At 45.4% G+C, this 12,990-nt stretch overlaps 1 protein-coding gene across 1 annotated transcript in view; it reads left to right on the top strand.

Moving 5' to 3' along the window:
- FBXO16 (F-box protein 16) overlaps positions 1–12,990 on the top strand; it is a 53,350-nt gene that overhangs the window by 27,396 nt on the left and 12,964 nt on the right. The window contains exons 4-6 of the mRNA XM_058020539.1: positions 568–774; positions 1,632–1,796; positions 4,447–4,637. Coding sequence (XP_057876522.1) covers positions 568–774; positions 1,632–1,796; positions 4,447–4,637 — 563 coding nt within the window. The remainder of the gene's footprint in view (positions 1–567; positions 775–1,631; positions 1,797–4,446; positions 4,638–12,990) is intronic.

Raw genomic sequence — 12,990 nt, 5'->3', positions numbered from 1 at the left:
AGTCTCTTTCTGTGAGGGAAGCCAGTCCCAGGAGCATGAGTTAGTCCTGGCCTAGGCCGTCCTGGATCCTTTGAGGATTAGAAAGTGTCAGAGAAGGAATCGGCAATGAATTCATTATTGAGGCCTGCTCCTGTAAAAACCCATCTGAGTCTCTTTCTGTGAGGGAAGCCGGTCCCAGGAGTGTGAGTTAATCCTGGCCAGGCTGTCCTGGATCCTTTGAGGATTAGAAAGTGTCAGAGAAGGAATCATCAATGCATTCATTATTGAGGCCTGCTCCTGTAAAAACCCATCTGAGTCTCTTTCTGTGAGGGAAGCCAGTCCCAGGACTGTGAGTTAATCCTGGCCCAGGCCATCCTGGATCCTTTGAGGATTAGAAATCATTCTGTGGCTTCAGAGTTTCTTTCATGTAGCCTCTCCATTTGTTCCTGGTGCTCTGTTCCCTCAGAGTGAGTCACCACAAGCTGCTGCTGCTGCTCCTGTGCTTTCCCTCGCCTCATTTTATTTTAAGAGGCTGAATTTCTGGTTTGTCTGCACCTGAAACTCCTCTTCTTATTTTTTCCCCTTCAGTTTGACAAGTGGACAGATGGCCAGAGGAGGAGGATCCTGGTGGACCTGCTGGAACGCTGCTCCCTGTCCCAGCAGAAATTCTGCGCCAAGCAGCTCCAGGCCCGAGTCCCCACCGAGGCCGCGGATTTTACCACGAGGCTCCCTCGAGTCCTGTCCCTGTACATCTTCTCCTTCCTGGATCCACGGAGCCTCTGTCGATGTGCACAGGTAGAAAAAGCCAGCACCCGCCTGGGCTTCAAAAATCCAGGACAAAGCAGTTAAAAAACAAAAAATAACCAGGAAAAAACTGATTTTTGGTGAAGGCTTAGATGAATGTTTACTGATGATCGTTCCTCAGATCCTAAATTAAGACAGATTGGCCAAGATTCATGGAATTGATGAGTAATTTCAAATTCTGCTAAAGCATTTTAAAAGTGGCATTTTCAAGGCTGATTATTCCCAGAAAGAAAGCCTGGTACTTCCTGAAAATCACATTCCTCTAAAACACCTTGCACTGTGTGCAGAGCCCTTAATTCTTTGAGAGATTTTGGCTTGTGCTTTTGCAAAGAACAACACTTGATCCTGTAAGGAAAACAGATCCTTTAAAATGCCTGAAGGTCAAGTGTTGGATGTGGAGAAGCAGAAAATTCCAGATGGACTTTGGAACAAAATGATTAAGACTCCAAAAATCTGAAATGCTGTGAGATGCTGCCCAAAGCGGTTTTAAATTAAAAAGTCAGTTTTCAGTGACATTATTACTGTGCTAATGTAATATTCCATGTTATTTAAGAATATATAATAACCTCAGGATGGCTAAGCCTTGCTTTAGGAACTTCAGCATTTCATGTGGGTACAACTCAAACTCTCCATGACAACAGGTCAGAAAATTCCTTAGAATCACAGAATATCTTGAGTTGGAAGGACCCCACATCATGAAGGCCTTGAAAGGTGTAAATGCTTTAATCAAAGGTTTAAATGGAGCATTAGCAGCACAAAATAATTCAATTTATTTAAGATTATGTGGGAATTCTATCCAAAATCCTGGGATGCTTTAAACCCCAAAGTGGCTGGGAATTCCTTCACAGGTGAGCTGGCACTGGAAGTACCTGTCAGAGCTGGACCAGCTGTGGATGCTGAAGTGCCTGCGTTTCGGGTGGCTCCTCAACTTCTGCCCCACGCCCTTCGAGCAGGGGGTGTGGAAAAAACACTATATCCAGATGGTGAGGGAGCTGCGCCTCACCCGGCCCAAGGTACTGCGGCCCTCAGCCCCAGCTCCCAGAATTTCCACTTTCTGAACTGATTTAGTGCCCATTGTTGATTTCTTTCCTCTGCCTCTGTCTTGGGATTGAAGCGCTCCAGATTTTATTTCGTGTTAAGACTCAAATGTTTATTTTTTTATTTTCTGTGTTGCAGCCTTACAAGCAGTGAGCTCTGCAGTGTTTAACAAGCTACAAAATGGCTGACTGTCGTTCTCCACAGTCTTTTGAGGCTAAACTATCCAATTAAGAAATGACACCAAATTATTTTCACTTTTAACCTGATAATCACTCAAACTCCACAATGTGGACTTTGCTGTCCAATTACAAAGAACCACCCAAACCCCTGGAGAAGAAGGATCAGCCACCACCCTAAACCCTCCCTCTTGTTCATATATATTATTATATTCTAAAACCCCAAACTCTTGAGTTTTCCACCCTGTGATATTACTGCTCTAGTGTCCTACTGCTGCTTTAGTGCCCATTTTTTGATTTCTTTCCTCTGCCTCTGACTTGGGATTGAAGCGCTCCAGATTTTATTTCCTGTTCAGACTCAAATGTTTATTTTTTATTATCTGAGTTGCAGCCTCACAAGCAGTGAGCTCTGCAGTGTTTTGCTAACAAGCTACAAAATGGCTGACTCTCTTTCTCTACAAGGTCTTTTGAGGCTAAATTATCCAATTAAGAAATGACACCAAATTATTTTCACTTTTAACCTGATAATCACTCAAATTCCACAATGTGGACTTTGCTGTCCAATTACAAAGAACCACCCAAACCCCTGGAGAAGAAGGATCAGCCACCACCTTAAAACCTCCATCTTGTTTATATATATATATATATATATATATATATATATTTCTATATTCTAAAACCCCAAATTCTTAAGTTTTCCACCATGTGATATTACACACTTCTATTCACACTCCTCAGCCCACAATCCCTATAATGTTCAATGTATATAATTCTATAATTCAATTCAATTTCTATAATTCAATTTTGGAAGCGTTCTCTGCAGCCTCAGGTCAAATAAAGTCTTCTCTTGTTGGTGTGTGACTTTCAGCACAGAAAGTTTAAAATTTTCAGCATCCAGGGCTCCACCAGTGTTTAACTCAATACAGAGTGTGAGCAAGTTCTCCTCACAGCTTAATTAGACAAAACAATCCTTTTCCAACACAAGAACCAAAGTCACCGTTGTAGCTTCAGGCCCCAAAAAGTGTAAATTGATGAGAATAAACTGGGAGAATGTGACTTCATTGCCTGAAGATGTAATTGAATAATTAACAAGAAGAAGGATCAGCCACCACCCTAAAACCTCCATCTTGGTTACATATATTTCTATATTCTAAAACCCCAAACTCTGCGTTTTCCACCCTGTGATATTGCACACTTCTAATCAAACTCCACATCCATTCTGGCCCCAAAAAGTGTAAATTGATAGTAGCAAACTGGGAGGATGTGACTTCATTACATAATTATAATTGAATAATTAACCCTCAATATTCAAATGGCCCAAAACCTATAAAAGTGTGAAAACCTGTGAGAAATGGATTTGTAGAGAATTCTCCAAGCCTGACAGAAGACTCCCACATCCGTGTGCAAACTTTGAGATAAGAAATGCTGACTTAGAAATTCCATGGAACAGGACAGACATTGTTGAGAGGGAAATGGAGCTAGAAACCAGTTTCAAAAGATAACATTACAAATAAGACTGGATACTTTAGAGAAATAAAACTATGAAAGATGAATTGTAGTAAGAATCATGAAGGGTAATTTTAGATTATTGGTTTTGAGGTATTTACAGTATGGTAAATACTGAAAATACCTTAAAGTGCTAATATTGAAATACCTTAAGTGCTAAAAGTTGATAGCTTAAGAAACACTTAAAATGTATTTTGATTAAAAAATAATTGGTTTCTGATTGTGATGGCATGAATTATAACATCTGTATTGTCTCACCCTTCACATGAGAATAAAAATAGAATAAAAGTTTTTAAAATGCCTCTCAGTTGCCCCATCTCTGGGTCAGAAAAGGGCTTAACCCAACAGTGACCCATCGTCCATCTTGGGTGCAGCCTTGGCCAGGCCCTTGCACTGCCCAAGGTGTAGCCTTGGAAGGCCTTTTTAATAAATATTTGATTTATTTCTCTAACTCCTGATTTATTTCTCTAACTCTCTCTGGTCTCTGTTCTAGGTAGCCTCTCCAGCCATCACAACCCCTCCACGGGTGTTCATCCCAACTGGGAAAATTGGGGGTTCTGGCTCCCAGCTCCTCGGCCTCCTCATCTTTTTGGGGATCTCCTGCCCTGAATTCAAAGCTCAGCCCTTTAATTTAAAGCAAAGTCTGGCTTTAAATCAGGCTCTCTGTAGTTGATAGAGAGAAGCTGATACAGCTCAACAGCAGCTCATCTCATCTCATCTCATCTCATCTCATCTCATCTCATCTCATCTCATCTCATCTCATCTCTTCTCATCTCATCTCAATATGGATTACAGGGCTTGGGTGCCTCTTTCTGTCACTGACCACAATGGAGCCCACAGAGACCAAAATTCTGAGTTAATCCCCAATGATTACAACTCTAAATTTATCCCAATCTGATTTTCATGATAAAACTCATTTTCTTCCTTCCACCTCTCCAATCAGACTCCTTCCAAGGACGAGTTCATCGTTATCGACGTGCAGCCAGTGAAGAGCAACGTGCCAGAGAGGAAACTTTCTGTGAGCAGGGGCAGGAAGGAGCTCCCTCCGTGGCGCTCCTCCGACAGGAACCCCACGGACACCGTCCGCTACAACTACCTGGACAACCAGCACCCCATCGAGCAGGCCAGGCACGCGTAAGAGTTTCACATTTTCCTTTTGCAACAAGATTTTCCATGTCTCTCTGCCTGTTCTGGTTGCAAACCCATTTTCCTGCTTTTTTTGCCTTTTTTTGGATGGGTTTTCGTGGGGGCCTGAATATGTGTATATTACTGCGCCTGAGTGGGTCGCAGCTGGTGAGAGATAGACGGTGAATCTTGTTTCTTGAATCAGAAGGCTGATTTATTAAGATATTATATATAATACATTAAGACTATACTAGATAGAATATAGAGAGAGGTTTTGCAGAGCAGCTAGGCTAGCTAGGAATCGATAGAAAAGAATCTAAAACAAAGTTGTGGCCAAGGACTCAGTCCCTAGCTTGTTCCTTGTGATTGGCCCTTAATTATAAACATGGGAACATGAACCAATCACCAATCACCAATCAAAATAGGTGCCCCTGTTGCATTCCCCAGCAGCTGATAAGAATTGTTTACCTTGTCTTCTGAGGCCTCTGGCCTCCAGAAGACGCAGAAATCTGAAAGAAAGGATTTCTGTGGAGAAATGTCTGCGACATGTGTATTGTTATAACAACAAGATAATAATACAACAACAAGTGGTGACCCCGACGTGATGGAGAACACACAGCCAACAAGGAACATCGAGAGAAGGGATGGACTCTTTAAGAATATAATAACAACAAGATAACAACAATACAACAACAAGTGGTGACCCCGACGTGATGGAGAACACACAGCCAACAAGGAACATCGAGAGAAGGGATGGACTCTTTAAGAATATAATAACAACAAGATAACAATACAACAACAAGTGGTGACCCCGACGTGATGGAGAACACACAGCCAACAAGGAACATCGAGAGAAGGGATGGACTCTTTAAGAATATAATAACAACAAGATAACAATACAACAACAAGTGGTGACCCCGACGTGATGGAGAACACACAGCCAACAAGGAACATCGAGAGAAGGGATGGACTCTTTAAGAATATAATAACAACAAGATAACAACAATACAACAACAAGTGGTGACCCCGACGTGATGGAGAACACACAGCCAACAAGGAACATCGAGAGAAGGGATGGACTCTTTAAGAATATAATAACAACAAGATAACAACAATACAACAACAAGTGGTGACCCCGACGTGATGGAGAACACACAGCCAACAAGGAACATCGAGAGAAGGGATGGACTCTTTAAGAATATAATAACAACAATACAACAACAAGTGGTGACCCCGACGTGATGGAGAACACACAGCCAACAAGGAACATCGAGAGAAGGGATGGACTCTTTAAGAATAGAATAACAACAAGATAACAATACAACAACAAGTGGTGACCCCGATGTGATGGAGAACGTGCAGCCACCAGGAACATCGAGTGAAGGGATGGACTCTTTAAGAATATAATAACAACAAGATAACAATACAACAACAAGTGGTGACCCCGACGTGATGGAGAACGTGCAGCCACCAGGAACATCGAGAGAAGGGATGGACTCTTTAAGAATAGAATAACAACAAGATAACAACAATACAACAACAAGTGGTGACCCCGATGTGATGGAGAACACACAGCCAACAAGGAACATCGAGAGAAGGGATGGACTCTTTAAGAATATAACAACAAGATAACAATACAACAACAAGTGGTGACCCCGATGTGATGGAGAACACACAGCCAACAAGGAACATCGAGAGAAGGGATGGACTCTTTAAGAATATAATAACAACAAGATAACAATACAAGAACAAGTGGTGACCCTGACGTGATGGAGAACACACAGCCACGAGGAACATCGAGAGAAGGGATGGACTCTTTAAGAATATAATAACAACAAGATAACAGCAATACAACAACAAGTGGTGACCCTGACGTGATGGAGAACACACAGCCAACAAGGAACACCGAGAGAAGGGATGGACTCTTTAAGAATATAATAACAACAATATAACAACAATACAACAACAGGTTTTGGGCCAAAGCCACTGATTTGTGTCCTCTCTGCGCAACTTTTGGTGTAATTATGTCTCAGTTCAGGGTGGAACTCCTGGGGGATGTTGCAGAGCTGGAACAGGAGGAATCAAGCCAAAGTTTTGTTGGAGAGTTTTTAAAATTGAGCTGCCAGGCGGAGAGGAATGTGTGGGTTTTGCAGGGGGAGAGGAAGAGTGAATGAATGAATTGTGATGAAATGTGATTCTATCTCTGGGAGGATCTCCTGGCTCACAGGAGGTTGGGATGATTGAATTGCAGGGCAGGTGTAAGAGGATGTCAGGGCATGGAGGTGATGAATGGTATTTGTGTCTGCCCTGCCTGGATCCATCACTTCCTGGGCTCCCAGGTTTATCCACATGGAAATAAAACCTAAAAAAAAATCATTTCCCTCCCAAAGCAGAGCTTTGCACTGTTAGAACTGTTCCAGGTTTTCCTTGGTCACTTCTGGCATCAGAGATTTTCCCAATCTTGGATCCAGGGTCAGTTTTCTGTGCATTAACAGCCCAGGGAGGTTTGGCAGTGACCTTTTTTCCCAATCTTGGATCCAGGGTCAGTTTTTTCCCTATCTTGGATCCAGGGTCAGTTTTTTCCCAATCTTGGATCCAGGGTCAGTTTTCTGTGCATTAACAAACCCTGGGAGGTTTTGGGAGTGACCTTTTTCCCAAATTTTGGATCCAGGGTCAGTTTTCTGTGCATTTACAGCCCAGGGAGGTTTGGCAGTGACCTTTTTCTCAAACCTTGGATCCAAGGTCAGTTTTCTGTGCATTAACAAACCCTGGGAGGTTTTGGGAGCGACCTTTTTTCCAAATTTTGGATCCAGGGTCAGTTTCTGTGCATTAACAACCCCAGGGAGGGTGTGGCAGTGACCTTTTCCCAATCTTGGATCCAGGGTCAGTTTTCTGTGCATTAACAGCCCAGGGAGGTTTGGGAGTGACCTTTTCCCAATCTTGGATCCAGGGTCAGTTTTTCCCCAATCTTGGATCCAGGGTCAGTTTTCTGTGCATTAACAAACCCTGGGAGGTTTTGGGAGTGACCTTTTTTCCAAATTTTGGATCCAGGCTCAGTTTTCTGTGCAATAACAACCCCAGGGAGGTTTGGCAGTGACCTTTTCCCAATCTTGGATCCAGGGTCAGTTTTCTGTGCATTAACAAACACTGGGAGGTTTTGGGAGTGATCTTTTCCCAGTTTTGGATCCAGGGTCAGTTTTCTGTGCATTAACAACCCCAGGAAGGTTTGGCAGTGACCTTTTTCTCAAACCTTGGATCCAGGGTCAGTTTTCTGTGCATTAACAGCCCAGGGAGGTTTGGGAGTGACCTTTTTCCCAAATTTTGGATCCAGGGTCAGTTTTCTGTGCATTAACAGCCCAGGGAGGGTGTGGCAGTGACCTTTTCCCAAACCTTGGATCCAGGGTCAGTTTTCTGTGCATTAACAACCCCAGGGAGGGTGTGGCAGTGACCTTTTCCCAATCTTGGATCCAGGGTCAGTTTTTTCCAAATTTTGGATCCAGAGTCAGTTTTCGGTGCATTAACAACCCCAGGGAGGTTTGGCAGTGACCTTTTCCCAATCTTGGATCCAGGGCCAGTTTTCTGTGCACTGACAGTCCAGCGAGGGTTTGGCAGTGACCTTTTTCTCAAACCTTGGATCCAGGTTCAGTTTTCTGTGCATTTACAGCCCAGCGAGGTTTGGCAGTGACCTTTTTCCCATCTTGGATCCAGGGTCAGTTTTTTCCCCAATCTTGGATCCAGGGTCAGTTTTCTGTGCATTGACACACCCTGGGAAGTTCTGACAGTGACCTGTGGGAAGAGCTCACCCTTTCCTTGTGCAAATCCCTGGCAATGCCACCTCTGACACCTCCCAGGGGTGCCCCCAGCCCAGCTGGTGTGACAAGGGCGAGGCTGCCATCAATCCCAGCCTGGCAGAGAGGCACTGCATCCTCTGGAGCATTCCCTGTTTTCTGTGGGAATCCACAGGCTGAGCAGGACATTCCTCTGGGCTCTGCCAACAAAAACCTTGGGAACCCACAGGACAAAAAAACCACCCAGGTTTTGTTTAAATAAATCCCAAACAGAGCCAAGATTATCCCTGCACTCAGGAACAATCAGCTGAGGAATTACCCCAGCCAGGGATTGTTTGGCCAAGCGCTCCGGGAGCTCCTTCCCAAACCCACCGGGAGCTCCCCGAGCAAAAACCTTTTATGAATCACGTTTTAATCCGCGTCCCCCGCTCCTCGCATGCTGCACGACTTCAAAGAGCTTCCCAGCTTCCACCTCACCCTCTTTCTGTGGGATGTTTCCCAACTCCAGCGCCACTTTTTGGGTTGTTTCCTTTGAAGTTTTTCAGTGAATGTTTTCACCCAACGCTTCCTGCTGCAAACAAACCTGGTGTTGTTTTCCAGCTGTGCTCAGTGGTTTTGTGTAGCAGCTCCCGGAGGGTTCTGTGAGGTTTGGGATTCTCTTTGTGCCATTTCTGGGAGGTTCAGGATCCTCTTAAGCCATTTCTGTGAGGTTTGGGATCCTCCTGTGCCATTTCTGTGGGGTTCAGGATTCTCCTGTGCCATTTCTGGGAGGTTCAGGATCCTCCTGTGCCATTTCTGTGAGATTTGGGATTTTCCTGTGCCATTTCTGTGAGGTTTGGGATTCTCTTGTGCCATTTCTGTGGGGTTCAGGATCCTCCTGTGCCATTTCTGTGGGGTTCAGGATCCTCCTGTGCCATTTCTGTGAGGTTTGGGATTTTCCTGTGCCATTTCTGTGAGGGTCAGGATTCTCCTGTGCCATTTCTGTGAGGTTCAGGATTCTCTTGTGCCATTTCTGTGGGGTTGAGGATCCTCCTGTGCCATTTCTGTGGGGTTGAGGATCCTCCTGTGCCATTTCTCTGGGGTTCAGGATCCTCCTGTGCCATTTCTGTGGGGTTCAGGATTCTCCTGTGCCATTTCTGTGAGGTTTAGGATCCTCCTGTGCCATTTCTGTGAGATTTGGGATCCTCCTGTGCCATTTCTGTGGGGTTGAGGATCCTCCTGTGCCATTTCTCTGGGGTTCAGGATCCTCCTGTGCCATTTCTGTGGGGTTCAGGATCCTCCTGTGCCATTTCTGTGAGGTTCAGGATCCTCCTGTGCCATTTCTGGGAGGTTCAGGATCCTCCTGTGCCGTTTTTGTGGGGTTCAGGATTCTGCTGTGCCATTTCTGTGAGGTTTGGGATTCTCTTTGTGCCATTTCTGTGAGATTCAGGATTCTCCTGCGCCATTTCTGTGAGGTTCGGGATCCTCCTGTGCCATTTCTGTGAGGTTCAGGATTCTGCTGTGCCATTTCTGTGAGGTTCGGGATCCTCCTGTGCCATTTCTGTGAGGTTCAGGATCCTCCTGTGCCATTTCTGTGAGGTTCAGGATCCTCCTGTGCCATTTCTGTGAGGTTTGGGATTTTCCTGTGCCATTTCTGTGAGGTTCAGGATCCTCCTGTGCCATTTCTGTGAGGTTCAGGATCCTCCTGTGCCATTTCTGTGAGGTTTGGGATTTTCCTGTGCCATTTCTGTGGGGTTCAGGATCCTCCTGTGCCATTTTTGTGGGGTTCAGGATTCTCCTGTGCCATTTTTGTGAGGTTCAGGATCCTCCTGTGCCGTTTCTGTGGGGTTCAGGATTTTCCTGTGCCATTTCTGGAAGGTTCAGGATCCTCTTGAGCCATTTCTGTGAGGTTCAGGATTCTGCTGTGCCATTTCAGTGGGGTTCAGGATCCCCCTGCACCATTTCTGGGAGGGTCAGGATCCTCCTGTGCCGTTTCTGTGGGGTTCAGGATCCTCCTGTGCCATTTCTGTGAGGTTTGGGATTCTCCTGTGCCATTTCTGTGAGGTTCAGGATCCTCCTGTGCCATTTCTGTGAGGTTCAGGATCCTCCTGTGCCATTTCTGTGAGATTTGGGATTTTCCTGTGCCATTTCTGTGAGATTTGGGATTCTCTTGTGCCATTTCTGTGAGGTTTGGGATTCTCTTTGTGCTGTTTCTGTGGGGTTCAGGATTCTCCTGTGCCATTTCTGTGAGGTTCAGGATCCTCCTGCCCCATTTCTGTGAGGTTTGGGATCCTCCTGTGCCATTTCTGTGGGGTTCAGGATTCTGCTGTGCCATTTCTGTGGGGTTCAGGATCCTCCTGTGCCATTTCTGTGGGGTTCAGGATTTTCCTGTGCCATTTCTGTGAGGTTTGGGATTTTCCTGTGCCATTAAATAGTGGGACAAGCCTTGTTTGAAGAGTTTAGAAGTTGCCTGTCCCAGCACTGAGCAGGTGAGAACAATTCACCTGAAATAATGAAACAATAAATAATAACTGCAATCCACCTGAAATAATGGAACAATAAATAATAACCACAATTCCCCTGAAATAATGAAACAATAAATAATAAGTCCACTCCCTGTTTGCCTCTCCCCAGTGAGATCCCAGCCCCGTCTCCATTTGTGGGGAACATTTTAATGCCGAGTGTTCCTGCAAATCTGCCATTTACCCTCAATTACAGAGGATTATTTCGAGGAGAGGGAGGGATTCCGTGAGATTTGCCTGTTTATTGAGGATCTGCCTTTAATATCCCTTAAGCTGCAGGTAATTGCTGCAGCTCAGGCTCCTCCGTGCTGATTATTAATTTCAGCTGCTGGCCCAGCCTCCCACTCCCACGGCCACGATCTGCTGCTTCTTTCCCAGGGACACTTTGCTGTGCCATCCCAAAAAGCCTCCGTGGGAGGACTTCGCCAATTTTGGGAACTGGGAATCAAGGAAATTGATTCTGGGGCTGTTGGAGCATGGAAAATATCATTATTGAGTTTTCCAGCTTTTCAGCTGGATCCCTGAGCGCCGCACCTTGAGTGTCCCCCAGGTTTTGGTGGGGATGGCAGGAGAATGTCACCATGGTCCCGATGTCCTTTTGGGGAGCCAAATCCTGATTTGGAACCTCCCAGGAATCCACCTCAGACCCTGCCTGGCTTGGAAGGCAGAACGGGATCCCGAGATAAAAATCTCCCACCCCGCCGGCGATTCTCCTTTTTCAGACGAGCCGGATTGCAGGAGCTCAGGGGCAAAACAACCTCAGCTCATGTAAAATGGATGCTCAGGAGGAAGGAGAGCGCTGTGAAACGAGACCCTGCGACAACAGAAGCGATTTCCAGGCCTTTGCCAAAGGGAATTGCTGCGGTCTGGAAAGGAACGGGGGTGTGCGGTTTCCTTCAGGACGTGGCAGAACTCACAAAAACCCAAAGTGATGGTGGAGAGAAAAGGACTGCAGGGAGCTCGTCTTGCCCTGGGATCCCTGAGCCAACAAAACCTTTTTTTTTTTTTTTTTTTTTTTCACATTTGAGTGCTGAGGAAGCTGTGGAGGATTCCTCGCGAATAAACAGGATCACATCAAAGGAATTCCTGACGCCACCATCAAAGCAAGGTGTGAGAGGAGTCACTGGCTGCTGCCTCGACTCCAAGTTAATCTCCCTAATTCCACGCTGGATTTTGCAGAATTTAAGAGGTAATCCACCAAAAAAAAGTTTTTCCTGACTCTTGGGCCTGGTTAAAATCTCCTCGGAGCCCGACCTTGCTCTGCTGTTGTTTTCGGGTGCGAAGGGAGAGGAGGACTCTGCTGCTCATCACATCGAGGTGGAATATTGACATTTAAATGGCAGAGTTCATGGAATTCCAGAATGGAAAGAGACAATCGAATTCATGCAGTTCCAACCCTGACACCTCCCACTGTCCCAGGCTGCTCCAAGCCCCAATGTCCAACCTGGCCTTGGACCCTTCCAGAGATCCAGGAGCAGCCACAGCTTCTCTGGGAATTCCAGCTCAGCCCCTCCCCACCCTCTCATGGAGGGATTTTTTCCCCCCTAATATTTAATCTAAATCTCTTTAAGTTTAAAACTGCTCATGGAAAAAGTCACTTCTTGTCATCTGTGATGACAAAAGAGTTTTCTTCTGTTTCTTGGCTGCCCTTTTTGAGTCATCAGCTGCCTTCTCCCTCCCACAGCAGCACCGAAACAACACTGCTGAGAATTCCTAGCAGGGAACTCATCCCTGTTTAGCCAAAAAAAAAAAAAAAAAAAAAGGGAAATACAGGAAGCAGAAGGAGCTGCAGTCAATTCTCAGTTAGGCAGAGAGGTGGAAATGGAGCCCTCTAAGTGGGAGCACAAACCACATTCTGCAGGCTGTGAGACCATAATTGGCTCTTTAGCTTCGAAAAACAGATCAATGCATTTCCAGCCAGCAGCTGGGCAGCGCTCACCGGGGAGAGCAACAACACTGCCCAAAAAACGGGCTTCATTTGCAATCTGCATCATCACTGAAATCTCAGTTTTGTTTCTGCTGGATTTCTTTGCTGGTTGCTCAGAAAGGCAAAGGAGTTTGTACCCTAAAAAC

This window comes from Melospiza georgiana, chromosome 3, assembly GCF_028018845.1.
Source record: "Melospiza georgiana isolate bMelGeo1 chromosome 3, bMelGeo1.pri, whole genome shotgun sequence".
Classification (NCBI taxonomy): Eukaryota; Metazoa; Chordata; class Aves; order Passeriformes; family Passerellidae; genus Melospiza; species Melospiza georgiana.
Note: the sequence above shows the minus strand (reverse complement) of the source record. Positions and strands in the feature narration are given on the sequence as shown.